General features: G+C 39.3%; 1 protein-coding gene across 2 annotated transcripts in view; it reads left to right on the forward strand.

Annotated features, from left to right (window-relative positions):
• The first annotated feature begins 696 nt into the window (after positions 1–696).
• Positions 697–24,068, forward strand: part of AKAIN1 (A-kinase anchor inhibitor 1) — a 54,957-nt gene continuing 31,585 nt past the window's right edge. The window contains exon 1 of one of the 2 annotated variants that reach the window (XM_054461180.2): positions 697–964. In XM_054461180.2, coding sequence (XP_054317155.1) covers positions 928–964 — 37 coding nt within the window. In that variant the 5' untranslated portion in view covers positions 697–927. Of the gene's footprint in view, positions 965–1,072; positions 1,396–24,068 lie in introns of those variants that run through there. The other variant, XM_054461181.2, reaches the window with a different exon arrangement.

Raw genomic sequence — 24,068 nt, forward strand, 5'->3', positions numbered from 1 at the left:
AAAACTATTTGCATTTTCAACCTATCGGATGGCTTTGAAAAAAAAACAGTGCCAGTCAGGCTATTTGGTTGCTTTATATTTGCCAAAAGACTGTAGAACTTATTGCCATCAACCAATTATTAGGAAATACTTAATTTTCAGAATAGTTACATTTTCCAGGGATAGTTGCAAGTGAAGAAACCCCATAAAACACTGGAGATGACCTTGATTACCTTTGTTCTTGGAAAACCTTATTTAGCTGGAAAAATAGGGGAGAGGCTGGAGGATTCTGGGTGGCTTTAGCTTTGGGTTTGTAACCCACATGGACCTGTTTCAAGCTGGGTGACATCTAGTGTGGGCTGTTCACACTGCACAAACATTATTAGGGAATAGATACCTAAAATGAGCAATGATTAGGAGGATGAAGTGAGCATAAGGCAGTCCCAGTACCTTTAAGGTAGAACTGGGTGTATGAGCAGGGGATGCAGACACAGTTTTCAGCTGGGTGAGGATAGGGGAAGAACTGATATTTCTTGATGATCTCAGGGCTGTTCTCACACTTGCAGGGGGCTCTGTTGGCTCATCCTTGTAAAGGGAGTATGAGTTATCTTTCCTGTGCCCTGGCTGGCCTTGCTTTTTCTAAAGTGATGACCTGGAGGACCTTCAAGCTTACGAGTTTTCAGTGCCGGATTTGCCACCTGGGAGCGGAACCTGATAGTGGCGCCCTCCTTGAGCGCTCCATAGTCACTCTGTCCTTCCCTCTTGCTCTCTTCCTGACGTTAGCAGAGGACTGGGACTCGCGAGAGAGGACTCACGGACCTCCAGGACCTATTAACTTGACAGACCAGCCCCTCTATTCGAGCCAGCCCAACTCGGAGAACTCAGTCATCCTCGAGAGTAAAGAAAGCTCTTACAGTTTTTTTTTTTTTTTTGACAAATCTATCTTAAATGTCAGTCCAATATCCACGGAGGAGAGCCACAGCAGGTAATTAAAAGCAATTAGCTGTCCCCTGCCGGGAAGTTTACCTTTCTCTCTCTAGCTCTTCCGTCCTTCTTCGTCGCGTGAAAGCGGTGGAAGTGCTTTGCTCCCTAAGCAGCAGTGTACGCCGCCGAGCTGGCACAGGAATGAGGGATGGACTGAGCGGGGATTCACTCTCCTCCTCCCGCCGCCGCTGTGGCCGCGGGCGCAGCGGTGCATTGTGGAGGCAGAGCGCGCCGCGGCGGCTGGAGCTACGGCCCCAGGATCTAGTGGCGGGAGCTGTCCGGGGTGCTGACCGTCCCGCCCGCAGCCCGCCCAACGCGCCCTCCTGCACCGGACTCCGCCAAGTCCGGCCTTCTTCCCATCCTCCGTCTGCCTGTCTTTCTCTCTTAATCTAGGGGCGTAGCGGCTGGAGGAAATCATGGTGTTCGCTCCAGGTACACCACACCTTGCTTTTTCACCAAGTGTCTATGAGGGGAGCGGGGTAGAGGGCGGAGAGGAGAGGGAGAAAAGGCCTCTTTACCTTAGGGCCCATCTGCGCGTTTTGGAGTTACTGTCTGTGCTCAGGGGGCAGAGGTGTGCCTCGGCGCGTCGCCTTCGCCCCTCTCCCCAGTCCCGCTCCATCTGTCCTCTAACAATCTCCAGCCCTTCCTCGCCCTCGTCCCACTGCTTCTCATCCCACCTGGCTCCTCCACACCCCATCCGAGCTCAGGCGCCTTAAGAACTGGGACTTTCCCCAGCAGCACCGGCACCTACACTGGCGAGAGAGTGGAGAGGTGGGGCAAAGAGTAGTGGGCTTCGGGCTACTTGCGTGGGAATCTCCTTCACTGCTACTGCCCCCTCCGCAGAATTGGCAAAGTGACCCGGGTCCTCCTGGCCTCCTGAGGAGAAGGAGGCGAAGTGGGCGAAGCCAAGGGGAGTGGGACGAAGGGCAGAGGAGCGGTACTCCTTAAGGAATTAGACCTGAAACTCCGACCGGAGGCTGCAACACAGAGGCAGCTACTGCGGCGCCGCTGGAGGTTGCAGCGTCTTTTTGGAGCAGGCGGTGAAGGACCTTGGTCCCTTTTCTGCTCTTCGTGGCTACTAGTTGGCGAAGAGTCAGATTTGTCTGCGGTTGACCGGCTTGGCGGCGTGTGCGTGCGTGTGCATTTGAGTCCGCCCCACTGGAGCAAGGGAGGCCAGGCTAATCGACGAAGCGGGGAAAAGCGTGGTCATTGTGAACGTCCGACGCTGTCTCTAGGGGTAGATCCAAAGTATTTCTCTCTCACACATTTTAGGATCTGATTTCGTTAAAGACTGCTGTGGAAAACAGGGAGCGGGGAAGGCTGGAAGGGCCTAGAACTCTCTAGCTTTGTTCCTGGGGTCTTTAACTTGAAAGATTGGCATGCATTTGCTGTGGTCCTGGGCTTCAGATGGCTGAGGAGAAAAGGCATAACGCATTTTTTTAAAGGGAAGAATTGAGTCTTTTCTTCAAAAAATTCAATTAGCAAAACTTGAGAAGAGCAAGTCAGTCCCCTCCCCCTCCCCCTCAGAATGCTAGCTGGGGAGGGAGGGATGAGTTTCTGTAGGCTCTGGCTTTACCACAGGCAGTGGTTTTTAGAGGAACGCCTTACAGGAATGCCCAGGAGCTCTTCCCATGCCCATCCTAAATAACTCAAGGGAGGAAATTGTTCCGTATAATGAAGGACATTCAATCAACACTGGAGCAAGGAAGTTGGAAAACAGCTCTTTGCTGCATTTATACAGCACTTAACACTTTACGAAGCAGTTTCATGCTGCTATCTCATTTGATCTCCTAATTACCCTGAGAGTTAAGGAATATCATTCCTACTCTACCATCCCCAGGGAGGCTGGTTCCAGATAATCTTGCTAGTGCCTAATGGAGTTTTCTGACCTCGCATTCTGTCTTTTTCTCCCACAACCTTTCTTCCTGACAAAATGTCTCACTGGCTTCAGGGATAGATGATTTTTGGTCCAAGGTCAGATGTAGCCAGAGACTCAGCATATCCTTTCCATTCCAAGGAGGGGAGGGATATGGTGCTGTCCAAGAGTTAGGGTTGTTGGGTGATGTTAACTAGGCATTTCCTAAAAGCAAGATCGTGAGTGATGGCCAGTATAATGAACAGTGGGGAATTTCTGGAGTAGACTGGCTTGGTTTAAAGAGCCCACAATTTGGGCAGGACTTTACTTTTCCATTTTACTTTCAAGTTTTGTATTAGTGTTTTGTTCTGTATGGAAAGCAGAAGTTATTCATAACTGTCAGAGATGGCATAAATTGACCTGGATAGGATAGATACAGAAACCTCTGGAGAAACTTTTTTTTTGCATTACTTCTTCAATTTTGGGGTTCTCTTGAAAAATCATAAGCATTTGGGACAATAAGAACAGGGTGCTAAAAATACTGTGTCAACTTACCTTCTCATCTATGGATCATTTGTTTTCTAATTCGTATAGTCATGTGTATTATTCTGAAAGAAAAGCAGAACAATGAATTGCTTTTGAACTCCGCCAGATTTTCAGCACTGCAACCTCATTTCTTGCCTATTGCTTTTCTAAATCTCTATAATAATCTGGGAATCCAGATGTTTTGTACTAGTTAAAGGAAATACACTCCCACCCCTTTCTTCCAAGCTAACCTAACACTCAGAAAGGGAAGAAACAGGGTCATGTGCTAAGATCACTCCAAAATTATTAAAAGGGTGTTATATAAGCCAAGATGAATATAACAATAAATTAACAAGGAGCTATTCATAAAATTGGGTCAGTGGGTACTGTGCCCTTCAAAACACATTGTAGCTTTTTTGGATTTTAGCACAGGAGGGCAAGAACCCTGAGGTACAGTTCTGAACTTGCCTCAGCTGACTGGTCTCTCTTTGAATGATTCTCCTAGCTCTTCACCTTAAAGGTAAAGGTGAAGAGCGACAGATATTTGCAGAACAAGTTCTAGTCCAGAAGTACAATGGAATGAGGGGGAATTAGAATGAGACTTTATTAACCCTATTTAGGATTTAGTCTTATTTGCCATAACATATTCTTACATTTTCTTGTTTCAGTTAGTCTATAAATTGTAAAGAATACAGCTTAAGTTGGACAGGGTATTTGGGTTGTTTTTCAGTTTGCATGAGGCAGACAGTTCAATTCTATTTTTTCCTCTTTCCCTTATTATTAGTAGACTGTAATTTAGGAGGGTTTTAATTTTGTGCATGCCAGTTTTCAAACCCCTTAAAGATAAGGGGCATGACTACTAATTTTTTAAGGATTTAATTACTTGAAGCCCATCATTTATTTATGCTTCTGTCTAAAGGAACTATACAAAATTATTAACAGTCAAATGAGGTATAAAGTATACATGTATATTAATTTCTGTGTGAGTACCATATATACCTAAATAGAAGTTAAACTAAGCTAGGCTACATGACTTAGGCTAAAGACTAAAATGAGGCCTCTTGCTTCCTTTTCCTAAATTGCTTTATTCCTCCTCCTCCCACCCCCATAAACTGAAAGTAGAAAATTTCAAAAGCAATATGAGAAAGCTAAGAAGCATACTACCAGGGCCAAAGGAAGGGGGGTGACACAACCAATATGGAGAAATATATTTGTCCCATAATACTAAACTGGTCCAGGTTATTTGGGCTGTGGCTATAGCAATATCTTACATTCAGGAGGAAAAACATTTCTGGGAGGAGTTCTGTACTTCTAATACAGTGCTCTTGGTTTTGTGGGGAAATATCAAGGAATTATTACTAATTTGTAGACAAAGTCAAAGAGGAACAAGGAAGAAAGACCACTGACCATTGGTATTAAAAGTGACAAAGTATGCAAGAGAATGTCAGGATATTTCTTGGCCTAATTCCAGGAAGAGAAAGAGGGAATGTTCACAAATTCAAATGGCTTTTCAGTACCATGGTTTCACCCAAAGAATTCCAGACTCTGAACAATCAGGTTTCTTTTCCTAAATTCCTTCTTCCTTGAGGAAGAGCTAATAAGAAACAGACTGTGAGGTGGAAAGTGAGGGCAGAAGTTACCTTATCCCTGGGCCATTCCCTACTTTCTTTCATGATTAATATATAATTCAGGGATTAGTCTATCTTTCTTGTGGACAGGCCTAATATATACTTGATTTGCTTGGATTGCCTTCAAGTCAGGTGAATTGCCAACATAAAAATATTTCTTTTCTTGCATAAAAATTAGGCAAGTTATGATAACAAGGATTTCATGGAGGAATAAAAATGGTGTAATTGTAAGCAAAAAGACAGCCAGTCTCTTGACATCTAAGCTTCATCTGAAAAGTATTTCGCACCAATATTTCTAGAAAGAACTTCCAAATACATATAAGAAAATATTTATTGCAAGGTATTTATAACTTTTATTCATTTACATAAGCCTCTTAACAAATTCCTGACACATTGATAAATAAATAAATTATGTATTTGACTGTCTTAACTGTGAGGTTTACAATGTGCCAACACAATAAATTCTTTTCTGTTAGCATAGTCTTTCAACTTCTATTTATGTATTATTTTAAAAATTAACATACAGTAAAATTGGCTTTTTTGGCATAGAGTTATATGAGGTTCAACATATGTATAGATTCATGTAATGACCACAAAACAGTTTCATTGCAACTAGTTTTTCTCTTGTGCTACTCCTTTGTAGTCAAATCATTCCCCTTCCCCCTCACCCCGCCAACCTCTGGTGACCACTGATCTCTTTTCTATACCCATGGATTTGCCTTTTCAGACTGTTGTACAAAAGAAATCATACCAAGTTTTAGACCACCAGGACTGCTTCAACCAAATACCATAGACAGAATGGCTTATAAATGATAGAAATCTATTTGTCACAGTTCTGGAGGCTGGAAGTCCAAGTCCAAGATGCTGGCAGATTCGATGTGTGGAGAGGGCCCACTTTCTCATAGACAGCACCTTCTGTAACCCCAGTACTTTGGGAGGCCAAGGCAGGAGAGTTGTTTGAGGCCAGGGAAATTTTAGAACATAGTCCTTGTCCCTACAAGAAAAAGAAAGGAAGGAAGGAAGGAAGGAAGGAAGGAAGGAAGGAAGGAAGAAAGAAAGACAGAGAAAGAAAGAAAGAAAGAAAGAAAGAAAAAGAAAGAAAGAAAGAGAAAGAAAGAAAGGGAAAGGAAAGGAAAGGAAAAGAAAAGAAAGAAAAAGAAAGAGAAGAAAAATTAGCTGTGTGTGGTTGAACATGCCTGTAGTTCCAGCTACTAGGGAGAATGATGTGGGAGGATCCTTTTTGAGCTACGATTGAGCCACTACACTCCAGACTGGGAGACAGAACAGGATCCTTTTTCTAAAAACAAACAACAAAACCTAATTGACTGTATTTATGAGCATCTATTTTTAAACATTTTAGTCTGTTGAATTAATCTATATGTGTGTCCTTTCATTAAGACCACACTGTCTTTATCACTATAGTTTTATACAGGCGGAGCATGCCTAATCCAAAAATCTGAAATCCAAAATACTCCAAAATCTGAAACTTTTTTGAGCACTGACATGATGCCACAAATGGAAAACTCCACACATACTTAACACAAACTTTGTTTCACGCACAAAATTATTTAAAATATCATTTAAAGTTACCTTCTATGTGTATAAGATGTATATGAAATAGATGTGTATAAGAAATATATGTGCATAGGCTATGTGCATAAGATATATATGAAATAGGAATGAATTTTGTATTTAGATGTGAGTCCCATTCACAAGATACCTCATTATCTATATGCAAAGATTCCAAAATCTGAAAAAAATCCAAAATCTAAAACACTTCTTGCCCTGAGCATTTTGGATAAGTGATACTTAACCGGCAGTAAGTCTTAAAACCAAACAGTGTAAATCCTCCAACTTTTTTTTTCAACATTATTTTGGCTACTGTAGTTCCTTTACCTTTCCATCTAAATTTTAGAGTCAGGTTGCCTATATCTACATAAAATCCTGCCTAAATTTAGATGGAATCTCCTGAAATCTATGGATCAGTGTGTGGAGAATGAACCTCTTAACTATGTTGAGCCCCAATTCATAAACAGATATGTCTCTTAGTTTATTTACCTCTTCTTTATTTCATCAGAATTTTGTAGCTTTCAGCATACAGATCTTGCATATTTAGCTATGTTATACATAAGTGTATCTTTTAGGGGGAGCTATTGTACATGTAATTTAAAAACAATTTGATGTCCACACATTCATTGCTGGTTTATACTAGGTATGGTTCAGTTTCGCATGTTGACCTTGTTTTCTATGTTCTTGCTTCACTCTCTTATTAGTTGTAAGAGACAAGTTGTAGATTCCCTAGGATTTTTAAATGTAGGCAGGTACTTTGAAAAAAGTTTTATTTCTTCTTTTCTCATTTTATGCCTTTTTGTACAGACTGGTGCTTCTTATACAATATTAAATAGGAGTAATAAGAAGACATTCTTGCCTTGTTTACAATCTTAGGGGAAAGCATTCAGTCTTTTACCATTAAGTATGATATTAGCTGCAGTTTTGTTTTGTTGTGGATACTTTTTCTTAGGTTAGAGAAGTTTCCTTCTATTTCTAGTTTGCTGAGAGATTTTATCATCAATAGATGTTGAATATTTTCAAATGTTCCCTCATCACCAATTTACATATTGAAACCCTAACCTCTAGTGTGATGGTATTTGCAGTAGGGCCTTTGGAAGATAATTAGGGTTAGATGAGGTCATGGGGGTGGAACCCTCATAAATGGAACTAGTAACTTTATAGAAAGAGACATGAGAGATATTATCTCTTTCTCTGCCATATGGGAATACAGGAAGAAGGCATTCATATGCAAGTTAGGAAGAGAGCCACACACCAGGAACTGAACTGGCTGGCACCTTGATCTTGGACTTCCTAGCCTCTAGAGCTGTGTAAAATAAATGTCTAAAGTTTGAGCTACCCAGTCTATGGTATTTTTATTATAGTAGCACAAACAGATTGGGCTACTATTAGAAAATGACGTGAATTTTTCAATGTTTTCTGCTTGTATAAGACCGATTATATAATTTCTTTTTTAAATGTTTCCTTCACCAGTAAAATCATATGGTTATGGAGTTTTGTTCATAGGGAGGTCACTAACTACAAATTCAATTTTTAATAGATATAGGTTTATTTTGTTTATCTTGAGTGAATATCAGTAGTTTTTTAGTAAATTTGCCTATTTCATTTAATTTGTCGAATTTTCATGAATACAGTTGTTTGTAATATTCTCTTTTCTATTTAATGTACATGGGTTCTGTAGTAATAGCCCCTGCAAAACTCATGTTGAAATTTAGTTGCCATTATAACAATATTAAGAAGTGGACCTTTAAGAGGTGATTGGGTTATGAGGATTCTCCCCTCATGAGTGGATTAATACCACTATTGCAAGAGTGAGTAATTAGTTATCGCAGAAGTGAGCTGTTGATAAAAGGATGATTTCAGCCCCATTACTCTCTATGTCTCACATGCTTGCTTTTGCCTTCCACCATGGGGTGACCCTTGCCAAATGTGAGCACCATACTCTTGGACTTCCTGGCATCCAGAATCATGAGCCAAATAAATTTCTTTTCTGCATAAATCACTAAGTCTGTTGTATTTTGGTATGGTGACACAAAATGAACTAAGACAGAAAATTGATATTGAGAAGTTGGACTGTTGCTATAAAAATACCTGAAAATATGGAAACAACCTTGGAACTGAGTAATGAGTAGGAGCGGGAAGAATTTGGAGGAGCAGACTAGAAAAGTCTGTATTGCTGTGAACAGAGCATTAAAGGTGATTCTTGCGGGGGCTCAGAAAAAAAAGAGAGCTGTAGGAAATGTCTGAAATTCCTCAGAGATTATTTAAATGGTTATGACCAGAATGTTGGTAGAAATACGGATGGTAAAGGATAAGGCCTCAGATGAAAATGAAGAACAAGGAGTTGAAAATTGGAGTAAAGGCCATCCTTGTTATAAAGTAGCAAGGACATGGACTGAATTGTGTCCATGCCTGAGGGCTTTACAGAATGCAGAATTTAAGAGTGATGAGTTAGGATATCTGGCATGGTTACTTTTAATAGCATACAGTGAGATGTAAGAGGAAAGGAATGACTTAAAGACAAAATTTATAATTAAAATGGAAGCAGAGCAGAAAAATTTGAAAAATTAAGAGCCTGGCTATATAAAAAGTGAGAAAAAGTGTGTTTGTTAGAGAATGCTGAGGGCAGAATGCTGTGGCCAAGTCATCGTTTGCTAGAGAGATTACAATGGATAGAAGGATGCCAGTTGCTATTCATAAAGACAATGGGAGAAAGATTACAAAGGCATTTCAAAGATCTTCTAGGTTGCCCATCTTATCCCTGGCTCAGAGCTTTAAGAGGGCAGAATGGTTTTGAGGGATGGGGATGAGGTGCCCTCCACAGGCTTGCTACACAGAGTTGTCTTGGGTCTCTGCTCCCTACATTTCAGCATAACTCTCCTTGGCTGCTCCAGCCATGGCTCAAATGGGCTCAGGTGTAGCTCTACCTGCTGCTCTAAAAGGTACAAGCTGTAAGCCTTGCTGGCATCTACATGATGCTAATTCTGCGAGTGCAAGAATACAAAAGCTGTGAAGGCATGCCTTTTTCCACCTAGATTTCAAAGAAAGTCATAATTATAAGGTCAGCTGAGAGAGAAAGGACAAGAGAGAGAGGGGACCCAAGTTCAGGCAAGCCTTTATTAACCTGCTGGCTGCCCTCTTAACAGTCAGAGAAGGAGCTCTGAGCTTACAAAATGAGGGGTTTATATTGGGAAGGGGAGTTTGGGGGAGTTCTTTGGTATGGCCACATCCCGGAGTTGTTTGCTGGTTAATTTTGCCACATATCACTTTGTAACATTCATGTGAGAATTTACAGGAGGGTGTAGGTAAAATTTGTTTATGCTTCCCATGACATCCCCCTGTGCAGTCCGGATGGCTTGTAATTAGGGTTTGCTTTTTGCAGCAAGGCCTGATAGGTAAAGTCTGCTGGCTTCACTGCGGCACCTAGATAAGAGCTTAGAAATGTAAAGGGGCTCAGGGGGAAGGGTGGGTGGCACAGAGAAGAGTTGCAAAGCATAATGGGGAGGGGTGGGCAGCACGGCGAGGTTTAGGGGAAGTGTCAGCAGTACCAAGAAGCTTTTTGGGGGCAGTTTGTCCCTAACAATAATCAACCTTGGTGCCCAGGAAGAAACTTGTCAATGGGTGGAGCTGCCATAGAATTCCTCAGTAGGGCAATGCCAAGTGGATCCATAGAAGTGAGGCCACCCCTGAGACCACAGAACTGTAGGGTTACCAGCATAAAATGCCATCCTGGGAAAGATGCAGGCAAAAGACTTCAACCCAAGAGAGCTGAAGCACAAACTGAGCCCACCAAAACCATGAGGGAAAGGTTGTCCAAAGCCTTGAGGCCCAACTCCTGTCCCAGGGTGCCTAGGATTCAGGACATTGAGTCAAAGAATATTATTCTTCGGCTTTAACATTCAATGTTGTTTTCTGTTGGGTTTTGGACTCACATGGGGGTCAGTTAACCCTTTTTTCTGGCCTATTTCTCCCTTTTGGAATGGGAATGCCTATCCTATGCATGTCCCACCATTGTATTTTAGAAATAGGTAACTTGTTTTGATTTCACAGGTTCACAGCTAGAGGGAATTTGCCTCAGGGTAAATCACGCCTTGAATCTCAGCCATCTTTGATTTAGATGAGACACTGGACTTTGAACTTTTGAATTGATGCTGGAATAAATTAAAACTTTTGGGACTATTGGGATAAAATGAATATACTTTGCATTGTGAGAAGAACATGAGTTTTGAGGGGCTGGGGTGCGATCCGGTAGTTTGGATGTCCCTCCAAAACTCATGTTTAAATTTAACTGCCATTTTAACAACCACATTAAGAGGGGGGACCTTTAATAGGTAATTAAGTTGTGAAGTTTCTGTCCTCATGAATGGGTTAATGCCATTATTGTAGGAGTCGGTTAGTTATTGCAGGAGTGGGCTCTGACAAAAGAATAAGTTTGGCTCCATTTGTCTCTGTCTCATATACGTGCTTCTGCCTTCCACCTTCCCACCATGGGATGATCCTCACCAGATGCCAGTGCCATGATTTTGGGCTTCCCACCATCCAGAACCATAAGCCAAATAAACTTATGTTCTTTGTAAATTGCCAAGTCTGTAGGTATTATGTTATAGCAGCAGAAAAATGGACAAAGACATTTCCCTTTCATTCTGAATATTAGTAATTTGTGTCTTATCTGGTTTTCCTTGTCTGCTTGGCTACAGGTTTATTAGTTTTTAAAATCATTTCAAAGATACATCTTCTAGTTTCATTGATTTATTTATTGTTTTTCCTGTTTTCAATTTTGTTGATTCCTGCTCTTTATTATTTCCTTTTTTCTTCTTGCTTTGACTTTGTTTTGCTCTTGTTTTTCTTGACTTAAGACAAAACTTATATTGTTTATATTAGATCATTATGTTTTCTAAAACAAGCATTTAATGCTATAAATTTCCAGCTAAGCATTGCTTTAGAGTATTCTAAAAATTTTGATGTTGTATTTTCATTTTCATTCATTTCAAAATATTTTCTAATTTCCCTTGAAACTTCCTTATTGTCCCATGGATTATTTAGAAGTGTATTGTTTAGCCTCCAATTATTTGGGAATTCTCTGGATATATTTTTGTTATTGATTTCTAGTTTCATTCTATTATGATTGGATAATAAACTTGCAATTGTTTCAGTTGTTTTAAATTTGGTAAAGTATGTTTATAAGCCAGAATGTGGTCTATCTTGGTGAATGTTTTACATGCACTTTAAAACAATGTATATTTTACTCTTTCAGGTGGAATGCTCTATAAATGCCATTTTGACACAGTGAGTTGAAGGTGTTGTTTACTTCTTTTATATCCTTACTGATATTCAGCCTACTTGGCCTATTAATTACTAGGAGAGGAGTACTAATGCCTCTAGAAAATATTGAGGATTTTTCCATTCCTCATTTTGGTTTACCACTTTTAGCTTTATGTATTTTGAAGCTCTCTCATTAGATGCATGTACACTTGAGATTGTTATGTCTTCTTGGTGAATTGGCCATTTTATTGTTAGAGAGTGTCCCTCTTTATTTCTAGTAATCTCACTCTCAAGGTTATTTAGACTGATAATAAATACAGTGCTTTTTTTCAACTTTTATTTTAGGTCCAGGAGTACATGTTCAGGTTTGTTACATAGGTAAACTGCATTTCACAAGGGTTTGGTGTACGGATTATTTTGCCATCCAGGTAATAATCATAGTACTTGATAAGCAGTTTTTATACTCTCCCTCCTCCCACTCTCTACCCTCAAGTAGGCCCTGGTGTCTGTTGTTCCCCTCTTTGTGTCCATGTGTACTCGATATTTAGCTCCTACTTATAACTGAGAACATGCAGTATGTGGTTTTCTGTTCCTGTGTTAGTTTGCTTATGATAATGGCCTCCAGCTCCATCCATGTATCTATGGAGCTCCAGCTCCTGCAGCTCCAGCTGCATCCATGTTGCTGCAAAGGACATGATGACACTAATTTTTATGGTTGTGTAGTATTCCATGGTGTGTATATACCACATTTTGCTTATCCAGTCTACTGTTGATGGGCATTTAGGTTGATTCCATGTCTTAGCTACTGTGAATAGTGCTGTGATAAACATACACCTGCATGTGTCTTTATGGTAGAATGATTTATATTTCTTTGGGTATATACCCATTAATAGGATTGCTGGGTCAAATAAGTTCTTTGAGAAATCACCAAACTGCTTTCCACAATGGCTGAACTAATTTACATTCCTACCAGGAGTGTATGAGCATTCCGTTTCCTCTGAAACCTCACCAGCATCTGTTATTTTTGTCTTTTTAAGAATAGTCACTCTGATTGTTGTGAGATGGTATCTCATTGTTGTTTTAATTTTCATTTCTCTAGTGATTAGTGATGTTGAGCATTTTTTATATGCCTATTGGCTACATGTATGTCTTCTTCCGAAAAGTGTCTGTTCATGTCCTTTGCCCACTTTTTAATGGGGTTGTTTATTTTTTGCTTGTGAATTTGTTTAAGTTCCTTGTAGATTCTGGATATTAGACCTTTGTTGGATGCATAGTTCATAAATATTTTTCTCCTATTTTGTAGGTTGTCTGTTTACTATGTTGATAGATTCTTTTGCTGTGCAAAAGCTCTTTAGTTTAATTAGGTCATATTTGTCAATTTTTGTTTTTGTCGCAATTGCTTTTGGCATCTTCTTCATGAAATCTTTGCCAGGGCCTATGTCCCAAATGGTATTTCCAAGGTTATTTTCTAGGGTTTTTATAGTTTTAAGTTTTACATTTAAATCTTTAATCCATTTTGAGTTGATTTTTTATATAATGCAAGGAAAGGGTCTAGTTTCAATCTTCCACATATGGCTAGGCAACTATCCCAGCACCATTTATTGAATAGAAAGTCCTTTCCTCACTGCTTGTTCTTGTCAACTTTGTTGAAGATCAGGTGGTGGTAGGTGTGCAGTAATATTTCTGGGCTCTCTATTCTGTTCCATTGGTCTATGTGTCTGTTTTGGTACCAGTGTCATGCTGCTTTGGTTTCTTGCAGCCTTGTAGTATAGTTTGAAGTTGAGTAATGTGATGCCTCCTGCTTTGTTCTTTTTGTTGAGGATTACCTTGGCTATTCAGGACCATTTTTTGGTTCCATATGAGTTTTAAAATAGTTTTTTCTAATTCTGTGAAGAATGTCATTGGTAGTTTGATAGGAGTAGCATTGAATCTGTAAATTGCTTTGGGCAATAAGGCCATTTTAACAATATTGGTTCTTCCTATTCTTGAGCATGGAATGTTTTTCCATTTGTTTGTATCACCTCTGATTTCTTTGGGCAGTGTTTTGTAATTCTTGTTGTAGAGATCTTTTACCTCCCTGGTTAGCTGTATTCCTAGGTATTTTATTCTTTTTTGTGTCTATTATGAATGGGATTGCATTCTCAATTTGGCTCTCAGCTTCGAGGTTATTGGTGTTTAGAGATGCTACTGGTTTTCATACATAGATTTTGTATCCTGAACTTTGCTGAAGTTGTTTATCAGAACTAGGAGCATTTGGGCAGAGACAGTGGGATTTTCTAGGGATAGAATCATATTGTCTGCAAACAGACAGAGTTTGACTTACTTTCCTCCTATTTGTTGTCTTTTATTTATTTATTTTGCCTGATTGTTCTAGCTAGGACTTCTAGTACTATGTTGACTAGGACCGGCTTTCTTTTGGTTAGTGTTTGAATGATATTGTGGATCCTCATTATTTGTGAATATCATATTTGCAAATTTGCCTACTCCGTAACATTTATTTGTAATCCCCAAATCAGTGCAGCACTTTTGCTGTCATTGTGGGGCATGTGCAGAGTGGCAAAAAAATTGAGCCACCTAACACATTCCCAGCTAAGGTTGAACACTCTCTCTTTGTTCCAGCTCTGATACTATGAACAAATGTTCTTTTTGTGTTCTATTAGTGCCATGTGTTTCATATTTTTGTGTTTTTTGTTAGCGATTTCACTGTTTAAAATGACTCTTGAATGTAGTGCTGAAGTGCTCTATAGTGTTTCCAAGCACAAGAAGGCTGTGATGTGCCTTATGGAGAAAATACATGTGTTAGGTCAGCTTGTTCAGCCGTGAGTTATAGTACTATTGGTTGTGAAATCAATGTTAATGAATCAACAGCATATGTTAAGTAAGGTATCTTTAAACAGAAACATACATTAAACAAGGTTGTGTATTTATTGCTCAATTGTAAAAAATATTGTGATAGAGGCTCATGGGAAACTAACCCTGATTTTTCCTAAGAGCAATGGTTTCATATGGTCTAATTAAGTGTTTGCAGTAACTTTATAGAAAATAACTACTGCGAATAACAGGAATCAACTTTGAATTATTTTCTTTCATTTTTACTTTTAAACTACCTTTTGCATTATAGTCAACACCGGTTTTTTTTTTTTTAAATCTTGCTTTTTAAATCAACTGCATACAGTTTTAAAGGTGGTTTAAGTTGGCTACTGACTGCCTACATGTCTTTCTTCTCTAATTACTATATTTTCTGTTTTCCTATTACCATTTAAAATTGAATTATATTTCATCATTTGAAAATTTTTGTTGTTGTAGTTTCAGAAATTTTAGAAAGCATAATTAACCAAATTAAAACATAAAAATCACTCACAGTATCATTCAACTAATCATTATTAATGTGTTGAATATAATTTCCTATCCTTTGTCTGTATGAATATATCTTTCTCTTTTTGTAACAAAAATTTTATCCTGACATGCATATTATTTTTTGATGTGACTGTTTACACAATGTGCTCTTAATTTTTTCATGTCATTCAGTTGTCTTTTATATATCATTTTTTAAAAAGACATAGAGCAAAAGGTGCCATTATTTATATTTTTCCTTTCAGATGATAAAAGTGAGGCTCTAAATGCCTGACCTATTTTAGTTTGCAGAACCAGGATTTGAAAGTTGGGCCACTTTTTTTCTGTATGCAACACAGTTATTAAATAGGAGGCAACAAACAATTTGCATAATAGAGTTAGGGACAAAAAATATGTGCACTTGATAAAACTGGTCTCTTTAGAAAGAATCTTCTGTATGTCCAGCACCTTTTCTTCAGAGTTAGAGGATATAAGATGCTCTTCTCTCTTGCAGAGAAATGGACGCTGTCCTTGCACAGTTCCTAGATTCTTCATGTACTCCTGGATGCTGCTGTCAGGGATGGAGAGTAAAAGAATAGACAGCCAGGATCACCAAAACTTGTCTAGAAGAATAAGAAGACCTAATAAATTCACACCATGCTTTGTAGTTTTGAAAGCATTTATGTTAACTAAGTGCCACATGCATGAGCTTTCTTGAGGTGAAAATCAATGGAATTGGGCTAGTTATAGTCTCTCGTTCTCTATAAAACTGATGAGTATTTCAGTTATTCCATAGCAATTCAAATATGAAACAAAGTTGGTTGTTGCAGAAGCTTGGGTTTGGGGACACATAGGTCAGGGTTCAAACAACTAATTTCTGTCACTTTCACATTTAGTGGCATTGGGTAAATTATCCAAGCTTGCTGATATGCCTATTTGAAAAATGAAGATCATAATATATGTTTTCCAGAGAGGTAGTGAAAATAAAGATGAATTGCCTAGCCCACGGTAGGCTAAATGAAAGCTATTACTGATGTTATTGTTGTTTTAAAGAGGAATAACTATTAATGTACATCTTATATACATTTGCATGTGGATGATCTCAACATTGGATCATCAGCTGGGAGCTAAACAGTTGATTCTTTCTGTGGAAAAAGACCAACTTACTGGATCCCTATGTTACCTGTGCAGACATTAAAACTTTAAAGCAAAATGCTACAATAAGCTAGGCTGATGATAAAGCAGATGTCTGAGTGCATCCTGAGATGAATAAGTTATGAATCATGGAAAGTTGCTGTTTAAAGGCTAGCAGCTGCATGCTTGAAAGCAGATGGCCATCTTGCTGATCTGAATAATTCTGATCTCATCTATATTTAAAAGCTGAATACGTTTAGGTATGAGGATGAACATATAAGTACACTCAGTGGCCCTGAATGATGATTTTCTGGTGAGGGTATAGTGCATTATGTTTTTGATACTTAATTACTTAGGTAGGGTCAATTTGTATTGTGAGTTATTAAGACCTACATTACCATCCTGTGGTCTTATGTCAGAGCCAGACACATATATTCTTGGATACTATTCTTTGACCATTATCTTTGGTCTTGAATGTTCTTAGGAAGAAGCCACAAACCTTGTTGGTAAAACAACCATGCAGTTACTAGCTAGGGATTAGGAGAGGGTTGGTGTTTTCTTCAAAAGCACTGACTTGCTATGTGACTTTGAGTAAGTTACTGTAACTCCTGTGCCTCTTTTAAAATCTTGTTCCACATCATCATCTTCAGCATCCTTAGAGGTTTAGCATCTTAGCTCTCACTAATGACCTTTACTGGGCAGATGAGATGAATGTAAGAAAAGGCAAGGGAGCTAACATTTGTAGAAGACTTACTCTGTGCCACATGTGTCACATGTACTTTTCAGCAAGGAACAACTTTATATAAGTAAATGCCAAAGTAGAACTGTCTTTCTTTAACCTGTGGCTAAAATGCTGTTCCATATTCCAAATAGTCACAGCTGATGGATTTGCTGCAATGAGCAGACAGAAGTAAAATGCCTTCTCTCAGTTCTTTTAAAAAATTATATTTCTCTTATTTTCTTTTTGAGATGAGGTCTTACTCTGTCACCCAGGCTGGAGTGCAGTGGTGCAAACACAGCTCACTGCAGCCTCAACCTCCTGGTCTCAATCAGTCCTCTTACTTCAGCCTCCTGAGTAGCAGGGACTACAGCCACGTGCCACCATGCCTGGCTGAATTTTACTTTTTTTTTTAGGAGATGGGGTTTCACTCAGTGACCAGACTGGTCTTGAACTCCTAGGCTGAAGGGATCCTCCCACCTCACATTCCCAAATTGTTGCTATTATAGGCATGAGCCACCATACCTGGCTGTATTTTTTTTTTTTCAAACTAAGAGAAGTGTTGCTGTGGCGCTCAAGAAATACAATGAAATTATGAATGTAATATCTCTATTCTGGACAAGTATGATGAGTCTGTTTGGCATTTAGACAGGAGAGCTCTATGGAATCCACATCCTGTGTTGCCTGACAGAAGTTGTTAATTTTTATCTCCATGGAATTTATTTCTAACATTCTTGTGCACTTATTCCTGCCTTCCCATTTTATTTTTGCATTTTGGGGGGAATAAAAAATGAAATTATGTGTTTATTGCCATACTGTAGATGAGATTTTAATCACTCTCCAACCAGGGAATTTAGAATGAAGTTCCCTACAGCCTTAATTGCAATCCGACTCATGCTTCAGAGTAGATTATTTCACCACCTGATCAGGTAATGCTATACAAGTGAATAATTAATAGTTATTTTACTCTAAAAATAACTTATGTCAAGAAGCACAACTTGTAAAGCTTCTCTTATCTTGCCATTCTTTGTTGTGCCTATAGGACAGTGGTAGTTGAGTGGAGCTGTTGGCCATCGGTAGAAAGAACCGGTATGACCACCCCTCCATGTACCTGCCTTAGACAGGGGCAGGTCTCTCCCCATGAATCTGTCAGTCACATGCACCTGTCCTGGGAAAAGAGAAAACAGCAGCTTTGGTGGGAATGGAGCTGAAGGTATCAGTTAAGGCCATAAATAGGTGGGCAGTATGGAGGATAAACATTTTATATAATTTGATTCATTTGTTTCCCAAACATTCACTGCCTATCTTCTGTGAACTATGTACTCTGCTAGGTAGTGGGCAGGACTTTAATATAAAGAAGGACATTAAAGTGTCAGAGTGCTGTGATTGAAGGGCAAAGAACAAAGGAGGTTGGAGAGGAAGATGGGTCAATTCTTTTGGGAAGAAAGTGAGTGTCTTGCTCTGGGTCTGAGTCCTCCTGGGAAGGCTGCAGTGGGGGTGGCTAAAGCTGTGCTCCAGTAAAGAAACCCTTTTCAACCGATAATCCCTTAGCACCACTGGGCCAAGCATGGGGCTCTGTTTGTGAGTGCTGGAGTGTGGGATGGGGACAGAGAAGCTACTGAGGGTGAAAGAGAGTCCTTTTGTCATGTCCTTTTAGGTACGTAAATGGCCTTCAGTGCCTTTAAACAACAATAAAGGTGTCCTCGAGGAAGGAGCATATTAAAGAGCTGAAAAGAAACTTTCTAAGGGGAGCAGATATATTTGATGTGTGTCCTAACTTGAGCCCTTGAAGTTTATCTTCTACTTGAAGTTATCTTCTTTTAATGACCACTGCCACCACCAGAACAGGATGAAGGTGTGCCAGGCTTCTGATTTCTCAAATAACTAAAACTAGAAATACCATTAGATCTAGCAATCCCACTACTGGGTATCTACCTAAAGGAAAATAAATCATTATAACAAAAAGATACCTGCATTCATATGTTTATTGCAGCACTATTCACAATAGCAAAGATATCAAAGATATGGAATCAACCTAAGTATCCATCAACAGATGATTGTATAAAGAAAATATGGTATACATATATATATATATACACATACATACATACATACATACATATACTCAGCCATAAAAATGAATGAAATCATGTCTTTTGTGGCAACATGAATGGAACTAGAGGCCATTATCAAGTTAAACAACTCAGAAACAGAAAGTCAAATACCACATGTTCTCACTTACAAATGGGAGCTAAATAATGTGTATGCATGGACACAAGGAGAGAGGTAATAGACATTGGAGACTCACAAGGGTAGAAATGCAGAAAGTGGGTGCCAAGTAAGAAATTATTTATGGGTACAATCTACTATTCAGGTGATGGCTACACCAAAAGCCCAAACTTCACCACTAATCAATATATTCATGTAACAAAATTGCACTCTTATCTCCTTAGTCTTATTTTAAAAAATGGTGCTTTGAGCATGGTTAGACATGTTTTTTCCTTAGTTTCTGTAAGCATAGCTGAGGTTGACTTTTATTAAATAACACGAAGGGAAAACCCAAAGAAAATTGGCATACCAATACCTTTAAAGGGGTAGAATTTTTATCTGATTGCAAATATATTTTACTTCTTAGTTTCTGTTCCAGCTCATCCCATTACTATCTGTGCTTTGGCTCAGGGATTATCAGTGCTGGGTGCACCTGGAAAGCTCTGGGAAACACCCAGGCTGGTAAAATAAAAATCTCTGGGGGAGTGTTCTAAGCATCAGGATTTTTTAAAAGCTCTCCAGGCAGTTGATTGTGTGGTTGGGTTGAGAAGTTCAGATCTAACTTCTTAAGGGCAGGCACAACAGGCAGGTGGCTTGCCTGATTTTTATTGTCCATCTCCTTGTGCATCTCCTCTTGGCACATCCAAGTGCTCTGTACATATTGTATAAATGAATGAACAAATGATCATGTTTCTTTTTATCTCATAGTTTTCCCATTAAGTATAAACCAAGAGAAGATTCTAACTCTGCTGCTCATATAGGGGACTTTCCCCTCAAGCCTAGCCCTGGTTTGAAGAACACACCTTTCTGGTCATTGGCAGCTCTGCAGGATTGTCACTCTTTAGATACTGAGAGTGATCTTGGCCCTCTTCCTGTTTTTTGAGATGGGCTCTTGCTATGTTGCCCAAGCTGGTATTGAACTCCTGGGCTCAAGCAATCCTACTGCTTCAGCCTCCAGAGTATTGCAGGCTCCAGCCACCATCCATGCCCAGGTTGTCCCACTTCTTCATGGTGAAATCTCAATAATTCAATTACCATAGCATGCACAAAACCATGTATATCAATAAGCAGGAGGGTCTGTCTGTCCTTAGGCAGATGAGTCCTACTATGGTTAGGCTAGTGGATGATGTACAGTCCTCCAAAACACAGGGCAGAAAGCAGGAGCATGCAGCCACCCAGAGCAACACCAACCTGGATGTGCACTGAGGACTTTCTTGCCTGGCTGTTTGCTTACAGACGTGACTCTTAGGTGGACAAAGAGTCACAGTTGAGGAAGGAATAAGACAGGGCCCACAACATTTGTGCTCAGGAATTCCTCAGGCAGTGTTGACACTGTGTCTTCTCCAGTGATGTTCTAAGCAGCTTTTGATGTTCCTTCAGACAATCATCCAGGTCAAATGGAGAAATAGGGGCAGTGTTCTTAGTGTCACATTTCAGAAGGGCATACCACTGCAAATTTCAAACAGGAAATTATTGAGGTAAGTATATTATCAAATTAGGTTCAAGGCTTCTATTTTTGTTATATGACTTAACTTAGAAGCAATTTATATATGGGAAATAAAAACAGCATTTTTATTATTTATAGAGTATTTATACAGTGCATGAGTCTGAAAATAAATATTTAATGTTATTTAATGTGCTAGGTATCTTACTTTGTTTAGAGGGTTCTGGGATTGAATTGCCTAAATGTTTGTCAAACTTCTATAAAAGGTAATTATAGATATAGGTATACATATGTAATGTGTATATATATATATATATATATATATATATGGAAAATAGAAAATACATGTAAAATGTCTTCATCCCCTAAAAAATAAGGCCGGTGTACAGGAATCATGGCATAGGAAAACATTGCTTGGCTTGAAATCAGAAACTTGGTTTTAATACAAGGTTTTTCTACTTACCTGCTATTTGATTTGAGGACACTTACTTCATCTTTCTGAATCTCAGTTTACCTAATTATAGAATAGTAATAATAATTTCTTTCTTATCATATAGGGCTGCAATAATGATTTAAAGAGAAACATTATAAAATCTGCTTAGTAGACTATACATCATATATAAATTTGAGTTACAATTTGCATTTAAGATTTTTAACTTTAATTGAAGGCTCACCTTGCATAAATCTATAAGAAAGAGAATTCTATGATATCCTTAGGCATTTTAATGAGCAATCTTACTGAGCCCACTGCTGCCACTGAGCTAGCTGAGGTTGTGATTCCACTGGGTACTGGCCTTTGGGAACTGCTGCATTTCATTGCATCCCGAGACCAACATATCCTGAAGCCACAGTGGGTGTCTGAGTTGAACTATATGTACCCTTGGAAGTACATGAAGACTTTCCAAGCTGTATATAGGTGCAGGGAGAATTTTAAGGGAATTAGTTTTTCTTAGAATTAGAATTTCCAAGCCGTATACAGGTGCAGGGAGAATTTTAAGGGAATTAGTTTTTCTTAGAATTAGAATTTCCAAGCCATATATAGGTGCAGGGAGAATTTTAAGGGAGTTAGTTTTTCTTAGAATTAGAATTTCTTAGAATTAGAATTTGTTGTTATCGTGTTTTTTCTTAAAGTTGCTTGAGAAACACCTACAGTTTTTATTACCTAGCCATTACTTTTCATAATTGCTCTTTTCTCTTTTTATGAAAGAAAGAGATGTGTCTCATCCTTTTCTAATCTTACATTGTCCTTATAGAAAAACACCAAACATTGGGAGGCCCCAAACATTCAGGAAATGATCTTAAATGTTGGCATCTTATCATAGCACTTGAATCCTACAGTGTCTATAGGACTTTAGACACTTGGCTTCCATAACACTTTTTCATTTGAAGTTCTGTCAGTCTTTATTTACCAGTTTTGTTGTTGTTGTTGTTGTTTTGAGACAGGGTCCCACTCTGTCACCCAGACTGGAGTGCGGTGGCACGATCTTGGCTTACTGCAATCTCCTCCTCCCAGGCTCAAGCGATTCTCCTGCCTCAGCCTCCTGATTAGCTGGAATTACAGGCATGTACCACTACCACCCAGCTAGTTTTTGCATTTTTAGTAGAGATGGGGTTTCACCATGTTGGCCAGCTTGGTCTTGAACTCCTGACCTCAAATGATCCACCTGCCTTGGCCTCCCGAAGTTCTGGGATTACATGCGTGAGCCACCGTGCCCAGCCTATTTACCAGTCTTTATTTGTCAGTTTGGTAAAGACTGTCTAGGGCAGTGGTTCTCAACGAGAGGTGATTTTGTTCCTCTCTCCCTTCTCCAGGGGACATTTGGCAATGTCTGGAGACATTTTCACCTGTCATGACTAAGGAGTACTACCAGCAGGGCCAACTACATAATTTGCAGGGTCCATTGCAAAATGGAAATGTGGGGCTGTTGTTCAAAAAGCAGGACAAGATATCATTAAATGCACTAAAATATAAAGTTTTTCTTACTTCTGTTAATCTCTCTGTCTCCTCATATCATGGTGTTCTGAAATTGCCATTTCATGTTTAACTAAGTTAAAAAAACCCTGTAATTTAAAGTTATGAGCATGAATTTTATTATTCATTTTAATACTGTGCAATACTAGTTTCAAATATAAATTAAGCTCATATGCTGAATCAATAAAATTGTACAAGTTGAGTTTCATAGCTTGCACATGGTTACGTATTTCTTGCCAGAACAGTGGAAATGCATAAACTTACTGTTTTTATTTCACTTCCTGATATGCACATGTTCTACCAACATGCTCTACCTTTGGCTCACTGATGAGTTAGGAAGGGCTGAAAGGAAAAGGAACTAAGTGCTTCTCTGTCTTTCCCTTGCCTTCTATGTCACTGTTTTCAGTGTAAGTTGTTGGCCAATATAGGGAAGTAACAAGAGCAAGAAAGAACATGATAGGGTCCCTGGGTTGTTTATGTTTCCTAGGATGCCGTGATCTCTTTTTGTGTTCTAAGCAAATTATAGTTCTAATAGAAAGCATGGCCTTCCACCTACCCACAACTCAGTTGTTGACGTCCTGTGCTTACCTTCTACTAAGTTTGAGGCTTTAAGTCTCACTGAACTCACATGCATCATGAGCCACTGTAATTCTGTGCTTGTGGGGCATTGCTAAGGCCTTATGAGTATACAAATGGGGAGGCAAGGAATGACAAATTGTACACATCTCCTCTCTGCAGGTGGAATTCCATTGTTTCATTGAATTTCACTTACAAAATGCAAGTCTTATGAAGATAAGATCATTAAGAATTTTAAGACAGCAACGGCAGAGCATTAAACCAAGCACAGAGTCTCTCTGAATGTGAGGCCCTCTGTGGCTACACTGGCTACCTACCCAGGAAGCTGGCCCTGGCTACTGGTATCTGGTCAAAGGAGGCTAGGGATGGTGCTAAACCTCTTACTGTGCACAGGACAGTCCCTCAAATCCAATGACCACCCTGGAAAGGTTAGTATTCTGTCTCTGCAGGGCATCTGAGGCCTGCACATGAGGCCAGTTTCCTCCTCTTCAGTAGAGTTGTTCCCGTGGTGGAGTGAGCTCTGTTCTACAAATGTCATAATCACTCCATCTGAGACAACTGCTTTTTGCCTTTTTTTTTTTTTTTTTTGGACAGAATCTCCCACTGTTGCTCAGGCTGGAGTGGAGTAGCCTAGTCTCAGCTTACTGCAAACTTCACCACCAGGCTTTAAGTGATTCTTGCACCTCAGCCTCCCAGGTAGCTGGGACTATAAGGGCACACCACCATGCTCGGCTAATTTTTGTATTTTTAGTAGAGAGAGGTTTTTGCCATGTTGGCCAGGCTGGTCTCGAACTCCTGGCCTCAAGTGATCTGCCCACCAT

The sequence above is a fragment of the Pongo pygmaeus genome, chromosome 17 (assembly GCF_028885625.2).
Source record: "Pongo pygmaeus isolate AG05252 chromosome 17, NHGRI_mPonPyg2-v2.0_pri, whole genome shotgun sequence".
Lineage (NCBI taxonomy): Eukaryota > Metazoa > Chordata > Mammalia > Primates > Hominidae > Pongo > Pongo pygmaeus.